Raw genomic sequence first — 24,571 nt, forward strand, 5'->3', positions numbered from 1 at the left:
CCGTTGCTACACGGTTGACTCTAAACTGGATGACAGAACGTGCCTAGAGTTCCATATTGAAGACCCAGAAACAGAAATATACTAACCTATACCTAATCACATCAATGACTTCCAGGCAGAATTAGATAAGATTAAATATGGCACCAATATACATATGTATTTGTTGACAGCCAGATGGCAATTAGGGTTATATCAGGTGATAAGGTTAAATCAAAAACGGTATTGAGCTGTAAGAAAGCTTTAGTCAAATACTCTCCCAGAGGTAATTTTCGCATCATATGGGTACCAGACCACTTGGATATAATCGACAATGAAAGAGCAAATGTATTTGGTTTAAAGGGAAAGGAACTCGATGACGACCGCAAACCCGTTTTTAGAAACGAGGACTGAATGGAAAATATGGGCGAGAGATTCCCATAAAGCGACTTGTAATAATAAAATGGTGGGTAGAACCACAAAGATATTATGGGCTAACTTTAAGGAGAATAGCATGAGAAGGTTAATATGATGGTACGTATTCTAAGAGGATACACAGGATTACAGGTACAAATATAGGAATGTAGAGCATATGAAGAGGACAGTGAAACTCTGGAGCAGCTTCTTTGGCATTGCCAGGCTTTCGTCGAATTTAGTCCAAATATCTTCACAGCGATATTATTCCAGATATAACCTTCCTCACGAAACTGAAACAGAAAACTGAGTTTCTGAACATCGGTTATTTCCTTCATAGATATAACTATTTATATAAGAAATAGGGGTATTTCTTTGGGGTATTTCAACCTAACCAAACCCAAAGTATAAATAAAAGGTTAACTTTTTGCAATTTCTGAATCAAAAGAATCTGTAAAGTAACCTTAGAGTATCCTTGAAGAGCATCCGTGATTCAATGTCAATTCTATTTTAAGACTTTACAGGTGAACAACTAATTAAAGCATAGAAAACGTGTCATTTCATGAAAAATTATATAATTATCTATAAACAAAAACAATTTAAATGTTATTAACTCCTTTTGTCTTATGAGTAGTGTTATTCCAAGTTGATTTATTGTAAATTGCAAAACTTCAATTTAAGTACTTTGGTAGAAGTGTGGTATGAAAGCGATAAGACGCGTTTTGTATTGAAGTAATTTTATTGTTGAATCAAAGAATCAATTAAAAAATTATAATTAGTAAGAAAAATATAATATAAAAGTTGTAAAACCAATTTGGTATTCAACATTCAAATAAGAAGTTAAGGTAAAGGCTGCGAGTTTTTCATGCTGTTATAACGCCTCAAATATGACCAAAAACGGCGTTTTTCATACTTTAGGACAAGACATTTAAAAAACCTGAAGGAGAAATTCTGTTGCCAGATTCAAAATCAGCGCTGCTCAATCTTTTTATAAAGATAGTATTTTATAGTTGAGCTAAAACCTTATTTCGAACCTATGGTTGCCTTTACATAACGTCCAACTTTGATATACTTCGTTTGTGCTAACCTCTAAGTGGTATTTCCAATCTTAGTTTTGTTCTTTTGAAAAAATAATAAATTTAAAAACTATTCCATTTCTCTTTTTAGGACTAATAGTTAATGGTTTTATAAACGTTGTAATAACAACCATCGAAAGACGCTTTGGATTACGTTCTCGCCAAACAGGTCTCGTGGCAAGTGGATACGATATTGCCTCATTCCTATGTCTAGTACCCGTAACATATTTTGGAGGTCGTCTTGGTGCTTCAAAACCACGAATTATTGCTTGGGGCATAATATTATTGGGTTTGGGGTCATTAACATTTGCTTTGCCACACTTCCTCGTGGGACCATATCGTGCTACCAAGTCTACCACAAACACATGTTCAATATTAAGTGGAAATAATAGCAACATACAGGTACTAGTATTTAGATTTATGTAAAAAGAAACACTTGGAAAGTAATATGTTTTTATAAAATATTTTCTACTTTCATCTTTAAAAAAAAGTCCTGCGAATTAAATGACTTGACAACGGGTAATGGTGTTGGCGATGAAGTTGATAATACCGAAAATCTAACATGGACTGTATGGATATTTTTTGCTGCTCAACTGTTGCATGGTGCAGGAGCTTCACCGCTATTTACACTTGGTGTTACTTATATTGACGAGAATGTTTCGAAGAAAATGTCGTCTGTTTATTTGGGTAAGTTTTATATGCATATTTTTTTCCGTTAGTATGATTTGTAAATGTATTTTTAAGCTTATTTGATTCAGGGCTACGAATGAGTGAATTCATTGTATAGAATTTCTGACTTAAAATTTATTTTAAATTAAAAAATATATATTTATATATACATATTTATTTAAGTTGAAGAGCTTATAAAACTGTAATCATTATCGCCGTCCGTCTAAGTAAACTTTATTACACCATTATTTCTTTCAAAAGGAGACTATTGGAAACATTTTTGTGAATAGGTAGATAGTAGTTTAAATGACATATCAAAGATATAAAATTCCTATCGAAACTCATGTCCAACCGGAATCCATGATCGGTGACATGGGTAGGAGATATAAAATTCCTATCCAAACTCATGTCCAACCGGAATCCATGATCGGTGACAGGAGACAGGAGACTGACGGATATGTAAGAGACAATCTAACAAGTAATGGACTTTCATTTCCTACCTGATATAACGGGTACTATATATGAACCGATATTGGGAGAAGGAGAAGTAAGACAGAGATAGTTATTAAAATTAGCATGGTTAAGGGAGTAACCAAAAGTTTTTCACCCTATTAAGCTGACGGGATAGTATTTCCCCGGCACTTTTGTATATGGAGGAGGGACTTGTTTCGATTCATCTGCCAAAGGTAAGCCTTTCGCCGTTCCTACTGAAAACCTTCGAATAGATAGACCTCAAATAAAAGGACGATCAGTGGAAACTGAGAAAGGACTTAAATCTGTCTGCTATGCAGACGATGTCGTAATATTCATAATTGAAAATATCCAAATAACTTGTGTAGAAGGGCTGAGTAGGTTCTGAATACGGCCTTGAGCTGAACCGAGAGGTCTCAATGTAATCTGGCGAAGACTGTTATTTGTCTTTTCACAATAAAGACAAAAATTGGGTAAGAAAATACAGGTGACCGACAGAGTTAAGTTCTTTGTGGAGTAATCATTAAACGAAAATTTCAATGGAGACATAACATAGATGATATATAAGATCAATATGTAAGAAATGGGGTCTTAGTCCTTGGGTTAATTAAAGCGTGATTAGACCAATTCTTACTTATGTATGTTTCAATAATCTGGTGGACTCATTTGGACAAAAAGTGTAATATCAAACTACTATAGAAAGATTAGCGTGCATGCTGCTTGCTATAGGTGGCGCCATGAGCACTACGTCAATCAATGCTCTGGTAACATAGCTAGATATTCCACCCATTGAAATTTATAAGATATGACATTTACTGCCAAACGGTTCTTAGCTTTAGGTGAGTAGATCAAAGGCGATTATAGGGCATGTCATCAATGTATAGTGAACACATTTAAAGGCTATATATATTATGTATATACTTTTATGGGTCGTGCGCGATCGCATATCAGACGGGAATTTTAAAGCATTTAAGTCGCATTGGATTGTAAGAAAGCTTTAACCGAATATTCCCACAGAGGTAAGCTTTGCATCATATGGATACTAGGCCACTCGAGAGTAGTCGATAACGAAAGATCGAATTTACTTGCTTTAAAGAGAAGTAGTTAACTTGATGAACGCAAAACCTTTCGATGCAACGAGGGCCGAATTAAAAATATGGGTGAGAGAATCCCATAAAGCCTCTGGGAATGGGTAGAACCACAAAGATCCTATGAGGTAATCCTAACGAGAGCTGGACTCAAAATGAGAAAATCCGAGGTTAGTATGATGATACATGTTTTGAGTGGACAACAATGCAAAATTGGAAGTACGGGTTGAAACGAATGTAGAGCAATTGGTGAGGACAATGGAACTCTGGAGCACTTTTTTTGTCATTGTCAGGCTTTCTTCGATATTAGAATTCTTAGGAATTCTGTTCAGGAAATTGTGTTTCTGAACATCGGACGATAATAGCTTTTGATCACTGTATATAATGTTTTGGTTTTCTACTTTCAAAGATTTTCCATGAAAAGCAGGTTACAATAGGCCCGATAGTAGACTAGGTGTATTTCTTTGGATTTGATTTCTACTTCCTTCTACCATCTGAAATTATTCGGTATTCCTCTGAAGTCCCGGATGCCGCTCAAAATGAATCTAAGGTATGTTTCAGAATTACAAGAGCACTTTTTATTATATTTTCAATAAAAATGTTTAATAAATTTTATAAATTATTTTGAAAAATATATTTGTTCTTATAATTTTGAAACACACCTTATAGTAAGTGCCACCAAAATGCACTATCCATCATCTGGGAAAACATACACTACTTTATCACAGTAAAGCCATCGAAGAAAGAGTCATATACCCTAATATAGAGTACATACGCTGCGAGATATAAGATGGGCAGTACCTAATTCGGATGCCAAAGCCTCTATATAATGGCAGAACACTCAAGGTAACCTCTATCGCAGGGGTGGTTTTCTTGAGTTTCGTGACTTTGACAAAATTACAAATTTCAACTTGTCTATCTAACAAATCAGTTGAATAGTTTTTTTACCTTTCAGAAGTGGCTTCCGGTATTTTAGTGCACTAATCTGGAAGACCGGAGGTAGTGTGTTCGATTCTCACCTGAGGCACTGGTTAAGGAGCGCACAACTCCCCATATACGCTCTCCTTTAAAACTAACTACCTTTCAGAAATTATAAATTGAACGATTTTTACTTTAACAATAATTCTTACAACTATTCATTCTGATAATTAACAAATTCTTTTAAAGTTCCATATTTCGATCCTTGTACAATAAATAATAAAACTATCAAGTGATGCATAAATATCTATTTGTAAGTTTCTATTGTATCAAGGTTTTTTTTTTTATTTATCATAAAAGTGAAGTAAAGTAAATATGTTTTTCTTCAACGAACGAATATTTTTGATCATCTAAAGATGAGAATTTATTGCCTTTTTGTTTCTTAGCGAAAGTGTGTAGAAAGAAAGTCTGCATAGTAAATTACAATTGCAAACTTCATTCATTCACTTTAGCAAACATAAGTATGAATATATGTATGTATGTGTTTATGTGTGTGCGTGTAAACATAACTACAAAGGATATAATATTTATTTACCGTTTGACAAATAATTCCTTTTTCCAGACTCTTACACAAACAGTAGAACACATTATATACCCAATTTAAAAAGTGGGAGTGATATTTATCTGGGTGCTTTTTTGTTTTTGATGAAGAATGCTTTTTTTGGCGACCGTCTCAAATGCAAACAACCGCCTCGCTCCTTCCAATAAATGTCACGCTTATCAAAGTGTTTTGGTGTAATTTTTTGTGTGACCCAGTTTAAAGAAATTGTATTCAGCAAAAATAAAAGACCGACAAGCGTATGATGCCGAGTTGTTTGTGTAAAACATCTAAGAAGTTGTTGTTCGTCACTACGCAACTAAATCATTTGGAGCTTATTAAACCGGGTGTTTTACTGTAAATTGCTTATTCAGGAAATTTCTTTGGAATCCAAATATAATCAGCATTTTTGGTGTATGTTGCACAATAGGAGCGTAAATGTTGTGGATACAGTTATTTGTAAAAGAAAGTGGAACAGGTGTATTATTTAAATATTTTTTATAAATGAATATTAAGTGCTCGCTTAGAGAAAAAATATTCTAAATAGTAAGGTTAAGAATATAAAGTCTTCCCCGAAATCAGCTTCCTCCAATGTTTAAAATGCTCAGTATTTAGTGGGGACCCGAAAAAACACTCAGCATCATGACAACGATGGACCACATATTACAATATCTGTTATAAATTATTTAGAAAGATGTAGTTGGGAAGTTTTGCCTCACCCACATAGTTCAGAGCTTGCGTATCTCTGGGAAACGCTTTACTTCTTAACGGTGTATTTGAAATTGCCTTGATTCATTCTTGATCTCAAAAGATGGGCAGTTCTTTTGGCGTGGGTTCATAGCTACATATTTTAAATAAATATATATTGATAACCAACAAACATTGTCCTTCGAGCTGTCATGATCAAGTCCATAATGTTTGTCGGTAGTATAATGTAGAAGTCCTATTATCCGCTTGCCTTATCAAAGCAGGGCTGTACTTATTTTGTAGGATGGGACCAAGTGTATAATTTCACTAAGCAGATACATATACATACATATATTTAATTTAATGGAATTCGAGGAATCAGTAATATGAAGACAAACTAGTACATTTACTTTTTACAGAGTAGAGAAATGTTTCTAAGTATCTACAACATTCCAGTTGGTAATGACTTTGTCCCTCTTTTTCCAAAGGTTTCTTAAAAGTATTAAAAGCGCTTAGCGTTTTGATAGGAGGATGTATTCTACATCAAATCCGAAGAAATACACCTAGGCAACTATCGGGTCTTTTGTGCTCTCCTTTTAATAGATAATGTTTGTTGGTAAAAAAGCCTCATATAGTCATCTATGACGGTATTATCGTCAGATGTTCAGAAATTCTGTTTCCTGGACGTAATATATGTTATATCTGGAATAATATAGCTCCCCAGATAATTGGATCTAATTACGACGAAGGCCTGGCAATGACAAAGAAAGTGCTCCAGAGTTTTACTGTCCTCACATGCTCAATTTTGAATAATTGTGCATCTCGGATTATCCCATAGGATATTTGTGGTTTTACCCACCGTTTTATTATTCGAAGTGGCCTTATGGGATTCTCTAGCCCATATTTATAATTCAGCCCTCGTTGCAACGAATGGTTTTACGTTTACTACCTCGAGTTCTCTTTCCTATGAAGCAAGTATATTCGCTCTTTCGTTGCCGAGTGGGTTGTCACCCATTTGATGCCAAACTTACCTATCTGAGTATATTCGGTTAAAGCTTTCCTACAGTCTAATACGGTTTCAGATTTAACCTTATAAACTGGTATTGCCCTAATTGCCTTTCGGTGGTCAGTAAATATGTTAACCCCTGTTGGTGCCATATTTAATCTTATCCAATTTATGCATTACGTTATTACTTGGACTTCTGTTGCGATTAGGTAAACGGTAGTATATTTCTGTTTCTGATTCTTCAATATAGAACCTCAGACCTGCTTTTTCCCCAGTTCAGAGCCATCCTTGTAGCAACGGATTTCTACCAGTATTTGCACTAATGTTCCACTTGACCATGATATACTATCTGGGATCAGTGTTCCCGACATATTCTGTATCTGGTATGCGGTCGGTCACGTCCGATGTTGGTATATAGCCTTTGAATGTGTTCAGTATACATTGATGACGTGTACTGTAACCGCCATTGGTCATAATTTACATACATATGTATGTTCAAATGGGAGTTTTCAGAGCCTTAGATGACGTTCATATACAAAAGCAGCATGTACGTTGAAATCTCTGTAGTAGTTTGATATTAAACTTTTTCATCAAAGAAGTCCACCAGATTATTGAAGCATAAATTAGAATTAGTCTAATCACACTTTTATAAAGGCCCCTATTCGAGCCTATGGTTTATCTACATAGGCGTCCAGCACCGATGTGCCTTGTTGTTCCTATATCCTATGTGGTGTCTCCATTTTAATTTTAGGTGAAGGACACACCAGTAAGTTTACCATTAAATTTTTTCGCCACTCTCTGCCGACAAGGAACTATGCAAAATAAAGCTAAGTGGAGCTATGTACCTAGCAATCTATGAAATAAAATTGTATAAATTCAGTAATCGAATGAATGCGTTTTCTATTCGGCTAAAAATAAGTTGATAAATTTTTAATTTCTTTAAGTTCCAAGATTGTTCAATAATCTGAAGTGGTTCTTTTTGTATTAGTTGTAGAACTAGTTTTTTTAGAACAAGTTCTAAAATTTTCCAGGGGAGTAAGTGTTTCCAATGATTTTCCAAGATGATTGGGCATCGAACACTGTCCTAAGGGACGACAGAAAGTGGCACGGTATCGGGAATCTTATCCGAAAAACTAAATCTCCCACTGTCTCTTCGACTACTTGACACCTGCACGGTCCTTCAGGCAACTATATATGACATCTGTACAGCCGCGAGAAGGATCCGGGAACGAAATCTCGACAATTCGACTATACATATATACTTGAACAGACTTGCATCAATCAAGGCTCTTAACCCCATGTTATTAAGTCGAAATGTCTTCTCAATTATATTCAATCATTGGGACAACTGACACAACATCACGTTGAGTTGATATGGGTTCTAGGACATTAGGGCATCCGTGAAAATGAAATATCTGATGAAAACGCAACCAAAGGGTCGTCGCTAGACTTAACCCTCGCTTAAAAAGATATTCACACTCCCCTGACGACCCTAACAAAATTGATAGGTGGATCGGCTTTGAGTGAAATGGAACTGAAGTGGTCAAATATCACCACTTGTAGAATATCGAGACTGCTTTGGCTCACTCTGACAACAGATAGGACTAGGACTCTCTTGTCTCTTAGTAAGAACTCGATTAGGCTTCTAACTGGTATAATTACTGGGCACTGTATGATTGGACACTGTATGATCGAAACGTATGGGCTACCCACGTTATAGCTACTGTAGATGCTGCTTGGACGAAGAACAAGTGGAATCGGTACAACACCTTTTGTGACTGTCCAGCCTTACAAGAGCACAGACTACTATATCTTGATAGAGCTCTTTTCCGTGATATGTACTGTCTCAGAGATGCCTCACTAGTAAACACGATCGGTTTTATTAGAAGCACCGGCTGGTTTTCACGGAGACCAAACGAACCAAATAGTCAACGAAATTAGGGAGGGAAACTATTCTCTCAATAATAGGGAATGGCAATTCTAAGAGTATCACAATGGGCCAAGTGAACTGCGTAACCTAACCTAAGAGTTTCAAAAAATTTTAATTTGCTGAGTTGTTCAATTTAAACATAAATTTGTTATTAAGCCAATAAAACTATTGAAAATAGTTTTATTGCCTAACATAGAGTTGTTAATTATGGAACAGACTGTAAACGTTTTTACTTAAATATGCGTTTAAAGAACATACATATATTACTTGTATCTACTTCCATATAAACATTTATCCATTGACTATGCATCATCACATCAGATATCAACCAAGCGACAACATCGTCATCATACAATACTTTCATCTACACAACTAAATGAATAGAATTTCCATGGCAGTTGCATGGCAGAGTATTGATATCCTTAAAATTTGTTTTCCTTTGGTTTAGTTTTTTATTTAGTTGTTCTATCAGTAAATAGTACTTGATCTGTTGTTTTGTCTATTTCGTCTGTGTATGTATATGAAACTTTGTGCGAATAAACACGAGTAAATACAATAAAAATATTATAAAATTTATTGGTTTCTAGTTAAGATAATCTTAGACCTCAAAAGCAATTCCAGACGAAAATTTACACAAACAACAGCAACAACAGTAACTGAAAAAGAAAAAATAATTTGCTATGAAAAAGAAATCCCCTTTTGACAAATAAAGAAGGAGGAGGAGAAAGAGTGGAAATAATTATAAGGGCAGAAGTACAATAAAAGTATTTGTCAATTGATACATATTGAATTTGTAATGTTTGAGTATCTTTAGAAACACGTATTCATTTTACATACGATTATATAAATTCTTACTTATATCCTTGTTCCTTGTTTGTGTTATATTTTCATTACATCTTGTTAACAATTGTTGTTTTTATTAGCAGTTCAATTTAATTGGAATTTTTCAAGAAATATGGGGGACGATTCTTTGAACTCTAGAAGAAAATGTCATTGAAATATGAAGCTAGCTAATAATTTGTATTCTAATTTATTTATTTTTTCAGGTACATATTACACCATGACTATGATTGGTCCAGCTATGGGTTATGTTCTGGGGGGACAATTGTTGCTGATTTATACCGATTTTTTGCAAGTTGATGTTGCAGAGTAAGTAAATGTTAAACAAATTTAAAAACTTTTTTATGTAATTCTAAAAATATCTTATAAAATTAAAGAATATGTTAAAATTTCGATTTACCGATTAACTACCATTCGAATAGACGAAATATCTGAATATCTGAAAGCGATATTTTATAATTTTCAATACTACCTGTTCATTTGTTGTTTAATTACTTACATAAATTAATGCTTTAATTTTCGATATCGCTATTTTGTATATGTTTGCCCGTAATCCCGTGTGTCCATTCAGCATACGTACCATCATACTAACCTAAGACTTGCTCATGCTGAGAATGCTTCTGGGGTGACCTTAATGAGAACAGGTCTCGCCATATCACCCATATGATTTTTGTTGTTTTACCCAGGGTTTTATTATTCCAATAGGGCTTATTTTTAATTCAGCCCTCATTTCACCGATTTTGCGTTCGTTAGGCTATCTACCTCGAGCTCCCTTCTCTTTAAAGCTAGTACATTCGCATTTTCATTGCCGACTACTGCCGAGTAACCTGGTTTCCATATGATTACCTCTAGTATTCGGATAAAACTTTCCTTCAATCCAATACGGTCTTATATTTAACTTTTTCATCCAATGCGGTCATATTTATTCTAATCCATTTTATACATTCCGTTATTGATCGGAGTTCTGGTTGGATGCTAGTTTTGTGATAAGGTAGTATATTTCAGATTCTGAGTCCTTAATATAAAACCCCAGGCCCACTTTTTCTCCCAATTTGTAACAATGGATTGCTACGGGTATTTGCTCTAATGTTCCGCTTGACCATGACATTTTATCTGGGATCAAAGTTTAAGAGTTCCTGACATATTCTGTGTTGGGCACGTCCGATGTTAGTGTATAGCCTTTTAATGTACTCAGTATACATTGACCGTTCGGCTATAATGGCTGCCTCATATCTTAATATATGTTTCAATGGGTGGAATATCTTACAACGTTTACAGAGCCTTGGTTGACGTAATAGGACTAATTAACCATTTCACGCCTATGGTTCTTCTACATAGCGTCCAGCACCGCTATCCTACACCTAAGTACTTAACTCTGTCGGTACCGGTATCTTCTTTCCCAGGAAACAGAATTAAATATACTTGCCGGATTTACATTGAGGCCTCTCGATTAAGCCTTGCTCAAGACCGTATTCAGAGCCTCTTCAGCTTTTCTATACAATTAATTTGGATCCTTTCCCTCTTAGAAGTATTACGACAGGTCTAAGTCCTTGCTTTAGGTTCCTTAGTACTTAGTACTGTGGTTACCCACAGTATAGGGGACAAATTGCCACACTGTGTTGTACCGCGAAGTACCTTTCCCTATCGTACATATCGCTGCCTATGGATCTAGTTACGGATTATACGGTCAACATAAAACTGGTCTAATGATTGAATAAGAGTATCAGTTTGTACGTTATTGAAGACGCCTTCCTTCGAAGTCAATTTGCTATCAAAGGATTCACCTATATAGTGGACAACTTAATTTAACGAGTTATCCACCGATCGCCCCTTTACATAAGTATGCTGCTTATATTTGAGGTCTTTGTCTAGTAAACTGCTTGTAATCATGCTATCCGTTCCAAGGTTTTAAGTAGGAAGGACATAACGCTATATCACATATGTATCTAGGTTTTCTGTGTTTGGATATAAATATTACCCTTGCATCCTGCCATTTAATTAAGGTATATACACATAGTAATTATGCAGTCAACATCTGCAAAAGTGCTGGGAAAATACCATCCTGTCCTGCAACCTTATAGGATGTAAAACTCTTGCTTGTCTCCTTAACCATGCCAGTTGTAATAGCTATCTCTGTGTTAGCCTCTTCTTCCCCTAATATCGGTTCATCTAGGTTACCCGATATACCAGGTGGGAAGTGAGAATCCTTTAGGAGTTTCATTGTCTCCTCCATATCCTCCTGGCCATGTCATCGCCCGTTTGGCTTTTCGAACAAATTTCTTATATTTACCAAGTTTACTACGGTACTCATCCCAGTATACTGCAGTCTTTTTACGCCGTACACAGTTAAATAGTTTGCGAAGAGTTTTCCCAAGGTTGCGGATCTCCCCTGTTACCCAGGGTTTCTTCTGGGCAGATGGCAACTACACGTTTTTCCCTGCTTTTACATAATATTTATATCAGTTAGTTTTTTATAAAAAAATAATTATTTCTAAACTGTGTAATATTATCTTCCATGTCCTTAAATCCCATTTGAACAAACAGAATGAAACACTGTGATTATGAATGCGAAAGAAAAGCTATCATAAATCAAATCATCGTATTTGAAAATGCTATTTATGTACCTTTACAAATATGTATTATAAATATTTACATGTAACACTTACGCATACGTACAAGTATTTACATCCATGTAAAAGACATGTTCACATTCTACATGACTTACATGAAGTTAATCTCATGAAACAAAAATAAATATCTAAATAAAACACTACGAAAACGTGATAGGCATCCTTAAGATTTGCGGAAGGAATAAGTAAAGGGAAAGTATTAAAGTTTTATATAATTAATTTGGTAAAATTTTTGTTCTTACCAATGACAACATTCTCTTACATTTAGCTATTTAATAAACTTTTTGGTTTTTGATTACATTTTTTGTTAAAAAGAACTTGGTATATCCTCCATTTGGTTTGGGCTAGCTATACGTTAAAGATAATTATTTATATTTTTTTTATTTCCAAAAAGCACATGGTACACCTCCAACTGTAGGAAGATGGGATATGGTGTTACTAAACAACCTGAGAAAAGCGACAAATGAACAATAAGAAGCAACCGTAAATACTTATATTTTTATGTAAACCGCGTTAAGTCAGTAGTAAATCACTTTCGCACAAATTGTTCCAAACTGCACAAACGAAGAATAAAGTGTCTGGGGACTAATAAAACAAACTTTTACTCGTGCTTAACACTGACAACTAAATACGTTACACATTACGTGTTGACAGAGTTTAAAAAGTAAAACAATACACTGGAGCGGCAAAAAAAAAAAAAAAAAACAAATGAATCAATGAATGAAACAATATTGTAACCATTATCCTTGTGAGCGTGATGATCATCCCTTATGTACTTAATTTACGAATATTTATTTATTTCTTTATTTGTTTTGGTAACCAAGTAATGCGAATCATATGAAAGCGTATTTAAAATTATATCTTTTGATTTGTGAGCTAGAAATGATGAAATTTTTTATGTATGAATGTATGTACATATGTATAGCATTTCACAAGGACTTTTTTATTTGTAAGACGTTTGTTTCCCAACAGTTCGACTGGAAAAATATGTATAATAACTTCCACTAATGTCTAACTACTCGGTTGACTCTAATTGGTACGTATTGGGTCTTTAGTCTCAAAGTCACTTTAGTGCTCCCAGGTAATGTGGAGATGAAGTCAATCGTTACTTTACTATCCTAAGTAATCTAGAGAGTAAACACTTGAAACTTGGTTTTGTATTGTACTTCAGAAAATAGTTATTATAGTGATCCAAAGAATCAATTGACTTATTTCTGATTAATTGATTCGACTTAGTTCCGGATTGCCACAATGTACTGTATATATGTATTTAATCCTTTAATTCCTAGTTAAACAAAGGGTCGCAATAAATGTTTTCCAGTTCGATTTATCACAACACATATCTTCATCTCGATCCATGAAACTCCAAACTCCTCCAACTCCTTTTCTATTTGGCATATCCAAGTATTTGCAGGTCTTTAAGATCATTGGAGGATGCATTCGATGTCTTGTCGGGTCAAATCATTACTTAGCTTTTTCAAAGTGTGTCTTAGCCAACTAATGGAGGGAGAACGTATACTCATATAAATAGCAGATTGATAAGTACGTCCCCATAGATCCACATTTGAGACAGCGACTAGCTCATATCTCGACGGTATTTGAACTGTATGATGTCCAAATGTCATCCAGTTTATCTTGGAAACCGCAAAAAATACCATGTTGCCCAGACAGAGAGTTGCTCAGTACAGCATTAGGAATAATATTTAATAATAGAGGGTACACAACACAGACTTGACGAACTCCTGCTTTAATTCTAACGGGTTTACTCTGTGAGCCTTTATGAAGAATGGGGCAACATGAATCGGGGAATCTTTGCATATTAGGGCTTCCGTTTAAAGGCCAGGAGCACTAAGTATAGGGATGAACGTCATTCTACCGACTGTTCCACAATAACCCTCTAACTACTGAGGTGATCAATGCTTGGCCTGTTCGGTCTAAAATCTGCTTGTTACGCCTTAGCTGAGGTTCGATAATGGTCGCGATACGATTATGCAGTATATGAGCGATGAACTGGTTTGATCAATCCTGAAATTCTCCCATTTTCGGAAGTTTTATAATTAGTCATTTATTATAGGGTTACTTTACTATGGCTCATAACTTTGACAGGTTTTAGCCCAGGATTTTTCTGCAATGGACTTGGTCTCTATCAATTACCTAATGAATGCAAATTTACGCCAAGAATACGATTTCAAAAAGAATAGCTAAATATCGAGATGTTGATTATTAATTTGATATGGAGGACAAATGAAATAGGCAACAAATCCGTAATTAACGGATTGTATTAGACGATGTTTAATAAAATGGTGTTAATATTCCCCTGGCCTTGGTATCGCACATGATCTCTGAATGGGAAACAGCAGAACCGACTCTTTTTATCCACTTATGCCACTTGCAGAATATACATAATACTTAGATCTTACCTTACTTATAGAGATTAGAATATTAATAACTTCGATCCTTCGGAGAAAGTCGTACTGTTAAATACATTTACCTTCATCATATATGATTACCCCTCTCTTTAATGGGTAATCATGGTGCAAGCCTCATTAAAGATCTATCCCAAAGTTATGTCACTATTAAATCTAATTTGATTTGTTAGAATTCTGTAGAACCGGATTCTACAGAATTCACAAATTGGACTAAATTAAGGTCTTGTGGACTGTAAGCTTTGCTCTATTATGAATTACACCGATCAAAAATACTGTAATTATAGGCAAATCAAATGTTATTTTTCTTTGCAGATTAAGCTTGACCAGTGCCAGTAAAGTATGGATTGGAGCTTGGTGGATTGGATTTGTGGTAGCGGCCTTTGTTTGTTTCCTGTTATCCATACCCATATTTGGTTATCCCCGATCATTGCCCGGCTCTGAGAAATTACAACAGGAAAAAATCTCCGAAGCCTATAATTCTAATAAAAAAGCCGAAGAGTCTACAAATTTTACAAAATTGCGAGAGTTACCTATGGCTTTGGTGTCTCTATTGAAAAATCCAACATTTGTCTTTTTGAATTTGGCTGGAGCTTCGGAGGGCATGATAATAGCTGGATTTGCAGCATTTCTACCGAAGCAAATAGAAAATCAATTTAGTATTTCACCAGTATGGTCTGCACTGCTTATGGGTTTGATAACAGTACCGGCAGGAGGTGGCGGTACATTTTTGGGTGGTTATCTAGTCAAAAAGTTTAATCTCAATTGTAGCGGTATTATAAAAATGTGTCTCATGGTTACAATAGCAGCCACTGCTTTCACTAGTTGTTTTCTGTTGTCTTGTCCAAATCTTAAATTTGCCGGAGTAACAACACCCTACGATCGAGACATACTTAAGTCTGATTCATTAATCTCTATGCCTATTACTTTGGAAGCTAATTGTAATACGAATTGTTCATGTAGCAAATTAGCCTATGATCCTATATGCGGCAGCAATAATATTATGTATTATAATCCTTGTTTTGCCGGCTGTGCTTTTGAGTCTTCGAATAATGAAAGTAAATCGTTTAAAGATTGTGAATGTATTACCCGAACACTTGCTAATACGACAATAGCTGGGAATAATGATTATGATGCCACAAATACAATGTGTTCTTCATCTTGTCAATATCTACCATATTTTGTGGCATTATGTTTCATGCTGATGTTATTTACGTTTTTGGCCACTATGCCTGCTCTGTCAGCCACTTTGAGGTGAGTAGAGTACTGGTTAATTTATGAAATGTAATTTTTAATATACGAAAGGAATTTCTTATTTCCAGATGTGTATACGATGACCAACGCTCGTTTGCTTTGGGTATACAATGGATAAAGGTTAGATTATTGGGTACAATTCCGGCACCCATGATCTTTGGAGCTTTAATTGATGAGACTTGCATACTGTGGCAAGAAACATGTGATGAAGAAGCTGGAGCTTGTCTCGTCTATGAAAATTCGAATATGAGCAGGTAAAAATACAGATAGATATAGATATTCGTTCCCTAATATCGTCAGTGTAGACAAAGTAAAGTTTTAATATTCACATTCAGAAGGACCTTTCAAAACCTGTAGTATATAATCATAACTTGTTGTAGTATAGAGTCCGTCAACAGCACCAAATGTATATAGGTGTCAAGATATGTAGATACTTGTAGAATTCTATCCTGGCTGGTCCGGAAGTTCAGCTTATAGAGTCAATAATAGCAAGATGTTTTGGTTTTAAATGCTTTCTTCCACAGAATTGAAACATCCATCGAAATAGATTCCATCACATGCTGAAGATTTTCTTTTTATAATATAGATCACTTTACTCACTACAATATACTCTCAGCATTATACTTGTACGAGATCTTATAGTCAAAAATTATGACTGAATTTTGTAATTTTATATTTATATTATATTATATGAAGTCAACAGAAAGAGTATAATCCTTAGATGGTACGTTTTCCGAGTAAACACAAAGGATTACCATCACTACTATACAAATCGGACAAAAGGAATCAGCCGAATGTAGAACATGTGGAAAAGAAAGTCAGACGCTGGAACGCTGGAACGCTTTCACTATCATAAACATTACATTGTCGAAATTAGATTGTCTTCGGATGTAGTTCTTATACTTCTTTCATAGAACCAATTCTGTATTTCCCTAGTTGACCTCTGGAGCGTTTTCCTGATCCCATAATAGTTCGCCAAGGGCTGACTAAATGATTACATATTTTTGGAGAAGTTTGCTTTTGAAAAGAAGCACAACATCATCAGTATATGCGACTATCTTTGCTTTCATATTACTAAGCCTGAAAAAATTTTTCTTAACAAAAGATGATATACTATGACTTCTCTTGCGGTGCGGCTTGAGTCACAGAACTCTTATACGTCAGCATATTTTTCGTTTAGCGCATTATTTTTTTATTGACTGACTATTTTACTGACTATTTTATTTATTGCACTATTTTATGGACGGTTTTATATTGGAAAATTATAAGAAATTTTCCAAACTTAACAAACCCAGCCTTCATCCTAACTACTAAAGGCCCCTTTAGACTATAAGACTTTGCGTACGACTTTACGTATTTATGAAGAATCAAATGAGATTCCATCCGTATTTTAGTAAAGGGAATAAAAGTCGTATGATTTATATTTTTTACACTATTGGTATAAGACAATAATAAAGTAGAATCAAAACGGCTGTTTTATGTGTTTACATAAAAATACATCCCTGATCTAATGCGACAAGCTTGTTTTTTGAATAATTTTCTCTTAATGTGTTTTGGTTTCATTACATATTGCGTTTAGACTATCTCATCCGTTCTCTTCTACATTATACTTGTGGTATAATGTAAAAGTAACTTAAAGAATACTTTCGAAAGAAAGTGATTACTAACACAGGCTGACTAAATTTGAAAAAAGTTGTAATCGAGGGAGTAAACTTTTCTAAAGGGCCCTTCACACGGTCACACTTTACGTACGACAAGTCTAATGAAAAAGTAAAATAAAATTCCATCCGTATGACAAAAAAGAGAATAAAAGTCGTATGATTTACATTTTTTGTGTTTACACGATTGGTATAAAACAATAACAAAGTAAGATGGAATAGCTGTTTCACTTTTTTTGTATGTGTTTACATAAAAATACATCCCTGATCTAATGCGACTTGCTTGTTTTTTGAATCATTTCAAAAAATGAAGAGAGCCATACGACTGTCAAATTTTCCATCCGTATTTTCTCTCAATGTGTGATGGTTTCATTACATATTGCGTTTAGACGATCCCATCCGTTCTCTTCTACACAAAATTTTGACAGATCATATTACTTGTGTGCTCGTGTGAAGGGGGCTTAAGAGAACTCCGAATTTTTACATCACATCAGCGAGATATGTATGTCAGCCTGAAGTTTCTGACTGTTAATCTTTCTTCTTTGAGACATATTAATCTTAAGTTTAAAACAATTATAAATGGGTTAAAAATGTATTGTCCTGTGTTATAGATAATATTAAAAACATGCTGAAAAATGCATACATATGTATGATCCTTTGTTCCCAACTTTAACATTGTTTCTGTTTATAACATTTGCAGATACATGTGGATTCTGGCTTTAACAGGAAAATTGTGTTCGGTGGTGTTTTTCTTTGCCGCCTGGTGGTTTTACATACCACCCAAAGAAGTACCAAATGATGAAAATGTTAAGGACAACAGCAACATTACAGTAGCAGCAATCAGTATCGTGGATGAAGGTGTTATGACGTTATCAAGTTAAACAGTTACTGATGATGTTACTAGTTACGAACACAGTTAACATCATTCACATTTACTCATTCACCATGTTAATCAGCATCATTGCCACCACCATCATCAAACTTTTGCTCATAAATTCAACAAGTGTTTCGACATACACAATTGTCATATTGCATGTGGCACGTGCAACACGTAATGTTTTTTTTTTTTTGGTCTTACAGCTGATTTCATTCATAAGTTAAATCTTAGGATCTCATACACATGCGTAATATAATCATATGATATATATTTGTTATTATTTGTCTATAGATACGTTTGTATCTTATGTAAGTGCACATGTACTCGAATTCACATACAATATATGTATGTGGACATATTATGTCCTTAAGTATTTTACATATTCATATGTTTGTATGTATTTATGTACTAGGACTTTTTTTTAGAAATATAAGAAAATTTAGGTTTGTTTTGTATGTGTGTCATATATGTGTAGTTTTAGCTTTTATACTTACATATATCTATACAGAAATATCTATGTTTTTATGTGCGATTGTATACTTAAATATTAATAAAAAACAAACAAAATATATGTAATCTTATTTATGAAAAGATGCAGTAGTACTTAAACATTATACATGTGATTTTTAAAACTTATGTGTTTTTTATTTCAAAGATATCTGTACATATGCAATTAGAAATATATAGGTGATATGATATGATACGCGCGAGTTATAGGCTTCTGTCAAAAAACTTTGAAATATTGTATTTTTCTTTAACAAGTTACACATTGTAGTTTGTAACGCGTCTGCCGCGAAAAGTTCAGCAACTTTCAACTTCTGACGCGTCGGCAGCCGATCAGGGTTGTATTTTGTTTTGTGTAGAAACTAAAATGAAATAAATTTTTCCAACAATGGAAGAAAAATACTAAAAAATATACAATAACTTAAAATTTTGATTTTTAAAACATTAAGAGTCTTAAAAAACTGTGTGTAACTTGCCGCTTATAATGCGCGAAAAGTTTTAAAAGCGTGAAACGCGTTGCCGCCTTAATGTGTACTTCCACCTTAAGACAGTGTTTGTTGCAACGCGGTAAATGTTTAATTGATACTAATGCGTGTTTAATTACTTCCTTGTCATATAGAAGAATCTTGTGTATGAATGGAGGATTATTTCTCTATCATCAATTGTGAATTGTATAAATTTATCTAAATTCATTTTATATCCTGATGACATGACTTAGAGCAACGTTGCACAACTAATTATGATTACTTCATAAATTTCAGTATTTTGGCAGCTATTTCAGGATTACTACAAAAATCGTCTTGCAGTATTACCATCATTTGATGTCCCAAAAATCCCCCGTCTTTGGCTTATCAACAATTAAACCTATTTCCGATTTAAATTTGTTTTGAATGAAACCATAGTTAATTGCATTTTGTGTTTAACACATATTTTTCGTTGGAAACTAACATATTTCGCTGCTTGTATTCGCTGTAACCCCGGCTACCGTCAAATCTCCATTTTCCAAGAAAGATTGTCCAAATTTTAAAATTGAAACAAACTTGCTTTTCAATTTCACTTTCCATCTACTGTTTAAATTTTGAAATCAATATGTCATCGGATTTCAATGTTTTGAAATAATTTTTCGTTATTTGCTCAAATATTTATCTGTCATATGTTATTGTTACTTTTTTTTGATAATTAAAAATATGTTTAATAATAAGATATATAAACAATAGAACTATAAAGAAGTCATGAAATCCTCTTACAGACGAAATGATTTGAAAATGAAGGCCTAGGAATCTATTGTAGGCCTATGTATATACTCTTAGTTTGTTTTGGTGCAATGAGATGATATTTCTTGACGCATCTCTAATTCGTCGAAAAACTGTTGAAAACTCCAATCGGGTAAAAGTATTAGTAAAATTTAAAACTTATTTTTAATGGATACAAATACATAAGTTTAAGTGATATTTATTTTTATGCTCTAAGGAACCATACATGGGATTATTTAAATAAATTAAATAATTAATTTATCATTTCATTATCATTAAATTTAAAAAAATTATAGTTATTTTTTTAATTCCGGCCAGGGAAAACAGTCTTTCTACAGGAGCTGATGAAGGAAGTGGAGTATTAGTTTTGAAAAACATTTGTTTTATTAGATGGTATTTGTCGAAATCTTCAAATTACATTTTCTAATGTAAAATCTCTCAATTGCTTTCGAATGCTGTCGTCATTATGCACTTCAGGTTCGTTAACTAAAATAAATAAATAAATATTATGCAATAGTTTCGATTAATTTTTTTTTAACTTTGTAAACAAATAGTTACCTTCATCATCACTTTCGTATATTTTAAAAAAGTTGTGCGCTGTAGCCAAATTGGAAAATTTTCTTGTAGGATTAGTATTAACTATTATATTTTCTTTCGGTAAATACCATATAAATAGATTTCCTAAATATATTTCATTAACGAAAGGACTAGTTTCTTGCCATACTTCAATCAGTTTTGAGCATTTCAAAAATCTAACTTGTGGACAAGTAATTGCTGCAACAACCACTGCATACGAATTTCTCTCTAACACAAATATATTTTCAAATCGTTTTTCTAAGCTTGAAATTAAACCTCTGGTAATATTTCCGAGAATTGATTGACTGTTGCAATATTTTCTTAATTTTAATTTCAAAGTTAATAATGTTGGTAGCAAATATCCAAAATAAATATTTTTTTCTGATTGAAAAAAGTCCAATGCCTCTGCGATTGGCTGCATAAGCTTAGTATATTCTTCCAAATAAAAAATCCTCATTCGAAAAATCGTCCAAATCTAAAGCATTTGTAATTTCTTTTATTTTGTCCTTGAATTGACGAAGATGTTGAATACTATCAAACAATGAGTTCCATCTTGTTATTGTGGGGGTTTTAAGAGTAGCTGATAGTATTTCATAAATTTGTTCATAAGATTTTGGTCTTTTAGTTTTAGACCAAATATTTTCACATCTAAAAAGTTTTAGTACATAAATATTTAATATAATAAAAAGATAATAAATTAAAAAATCTTACTTAGTTATTGCACTATTGTGTCTTTGAAATAAAACATCTTCTTCCTATAAAAGCTTAATGTAATCAGTTGTTGATAGGAGGTTCAAGGTGTGACTGCCACAACGATAGTGCTTAGATAACTGAAAACTATTTACAAATGGACTTTTGATAAACATATTGGCTTCATGATTGGTAAAACCTCTAAATTCAAATTCGTCTTCTGAGTCATCATCGTCTATGGTGAGTTGAACGCCAAATGTTTTGAACGCTTTTATAAAATTTGATCCATTGTCCGTTGTAGTAGCAACTATTTTTTTATTATTTAAATAATATTGGCAATTAATTTCTTCTATTAATGCAGACTTTTAAAACGACGACAGGCTAATATTGCCGAATTTCTTACTAAATTGGGTTGTAACCAGTGGGCTGTGTATCCAAAAAATGACTTACGTTTTCCTGACCAAACGTCAGCAGTGCAACATACATACGAGACCTTTCAAACATATTTAATATTAGATATTCATTAAAAAAAAACTGAAACTTTACCTTTTCTAGCTCATCTTTAATTTTTAACTACATTCGTTTGTTATTCTTGTCCAATAGATCTTGCATGTGTTTTCTAGACTTCACTTGTATGTTGGAATCTTCGAATAAGGCTACAAAATCTGGATTTTCAACGACTGACATTGGCGAAAATGACGATGTGATGAATTTCAATACTTTTTCATCAAATTTATTTTGTTTATTTAAATCTTTGCTTGATTTTTTGTCCGATTTAATTTGTTTGAATTCTTTATATTCCTTTACGTGTTGATTTATATAGTGTTGCAAAAAGTTTGATGTCACCTTTTTTTCAGAATTAACCCACTAAATATATATATTTTTTCCACAAAACTTGGCTGTATTGAGAAAAATTTAAAAGAAAATAAAAAAATGTATGATATTTATACTTTTATCTGATATAACAAAATGAAACACGTTTAAAGTTTATTATTTTGCTCATTTTTTAATAGTTATACAACCAGGGCCCAAATTATGGCATACAATATCGATCGAAATCTCCATTTAGATTCTATTGAGATTTCGATCGATATCGTATGCCGTAATTTGGGCCCAGGCTTGTCACACATTCCAATTGGAATAGTTATACCCTACACCACTTTAGTAGGGAGGGTATATTGGATTTGTGCTGATGTTTGTAACATACAAAAATATTCGTCCTAGACCCACCTTAAAGTATACCAATCGGCTTAGAATCGTTTTCTGAGTCGATTAAGCTATGTTCGTCCGTCCGTCTGGCTGGCTGGCTGTCCATGTAAACCTTGTGCGCAAGGTACAGGTTGCAATTTTCAAGATATTTTAATGAAATTTGGCACGCACGTTTTATTTGACCCAAGGACGAAGCCTATTGAAAATCGTTAAAATCGGTCCATTATTTCACCTAGCCCCCATAGAACAGAACCCCCCGAAAAGAACTTCTGAGCTCATAATTATGTTAAATATACAGATATATCGATAAAATACGGCACAACTAAGTTTTATAGAAGTCTTGATGACCCTGCCAAATTTCATAAAGATCGGGCCCCATTTGACCCTAGCTCCCATACAAAGCCCCTTCCGAAAATTACTTGAATGTCCCAAATTAACTTATAAAAACAAATATCGCGATGAAATTCAGCACAATAAAATATGTAAATAAAAATATATTCACAATATTTTATCGGGCTTGGTCCATATTTGCCCCTAGCCCCCATATAAAGCCTCTTTCAGAAAATTAGTTTTTCATCCATAAATTGCTTAAATGTATCGGAACAAGGGAATATTGAAGATAAATGCTTTATTATGAAAAATAAATCACATTTAATATTCATAACTGGTGTAGGGTATCATATGGTCAGCCACGCCCGACTATAATTTCTTACTTGTTTTAATTTCGTGTTTATTTATGTTTTTTTTCATACTGTTGCTAATGGGTTAATTTTTGTTTATAATTTGTTTTCATGTTATAAAGCTACTAGATTTTTTGAATATCTTTTTTCTTTTTAATAATGAAAATTTTTGTTTACAAATTATAAATAGTACTTGAACATTTTCTTGCTATTTCATTACAATTACTGAAAGAAATTCTAATGAAAATAAAAAACATTATCATTAAATGGAATTTAAAATTTTTTCATTTCCATTATTTTCAAAAAATGATAACGAAATTTTAATGGTAATGAAAAATTCCCATGTACATATGTAAGGAACGAAAGCATTCCCCAAAGCACACATAAATCAAAATTAGATGACGCCATCCGAGACTTTTGGGGAAAGTGTTGGCAGGCAAATCATAGATTCTCCTGCAGAGGAGGCGTATCAGGTAATGGAGGATATTCAAAAAATTACTGATTAATTTGATTTTGGCGGAAACATGGTATACATTTTAAATGTATTCGATTGGGGTATAGTTCGATAGGAATTCGATTACACATTATAAAGGTTTTATAAAAATACTTGACGTCCTGGCACAAGGATCTTGTAAATGGGAAAAGGTCCTATATCCTTAAATATCCTGGAAAATTATATTTGAATTTTCATAATTTTTTACCACAAATAGACTAAACTTTTATTAACGCGATGTCAAAATTTCTTATTGGGATCTTAATGGATTTGGAGGTTATGGCGGTTTTTATATAGCTACATTCACAATTTGTTAGAAATTCATCAAATAATTCAAAACTATTTTGATACCTTCAACATGGATAATGTTCAGTACAAAATGTGGACAGCAACTGATAGGTCTGAGATTGTCACAAAACTAGAACATGTTGATGATTTAATAGATATATTGTTGCAAAATTGCCAAAACTAATAAAACATTCATTTATAACTAAAAAACAAAATAGTTATTATTTTAATAAATTCAGAAAAAATTTGAAATCTTATGAAATGTTAGTGGTACTGGATTTTTCAGAAAATTATAGTTTTATAATTCAAAACGAAGTGCAGACGTACCACTGGAGCAATACTTAAACCACAATTCATGCT

General features: G+C 33.5%; 1 protein-coding gene across 1 annotated transcript in view; it reads left to right on the forward strand.

Moving 5' to 3' along the window:
* Positions 1–19,042, forward strand: part of LOC119616524 (solute carrier organic anion transporter family member 4A1) — a 33,308-nt gene extending 14,266 nt beyond the window's left edge. The window contains exons 2-7 of the mRNA XM_037972926.1: positions 1,558–1,868; positions 1,958–2,153; positions 9,880–9,982; positions 15,045–15,983; positions 16,052–16,237; positions 18,342–19,042. Of these exons, the coding sequence (XP_037828854.1) occupies positions 1,558–1,868; positions 1,958–2,153; positions 9,880–9,982; positions 15,045–15,983; positions 16,052–16,237; positions 18,342–18,522 (1,916 nt within the window). The 3' untranslated portion in view covers positions 18,523–19,042. The remainder of the gene's footprint in view (positions 1–1,557; positions 1,869–1,957; positions 2,154–9,879; positions 9,983–15,044; positions 15,984–16,051; positions 16,238–18,341) is intronic.
* Positions 19,043–24,571: the final 5,529 nt, after the last annotated feature.

Source organism: Lucilia sericata, unplaced genomic scaffold (genome assembly GCF_015586225.1).
Source record: "Lucilia sericata isolate MDLA Ls3-8-SP2 unplaced genomic scaffold, ASM1558622v1 Contig000077F_arrow, whole genome shotgun sequence".
In the NCBI taxonomy this organism is placed as follows: domain Eukaryota; kingdom Metazoa; phylum Arthropoda; class Insecta; order Diptera; family Calliphoridae; genus Lucilia; species Lucilia sericata.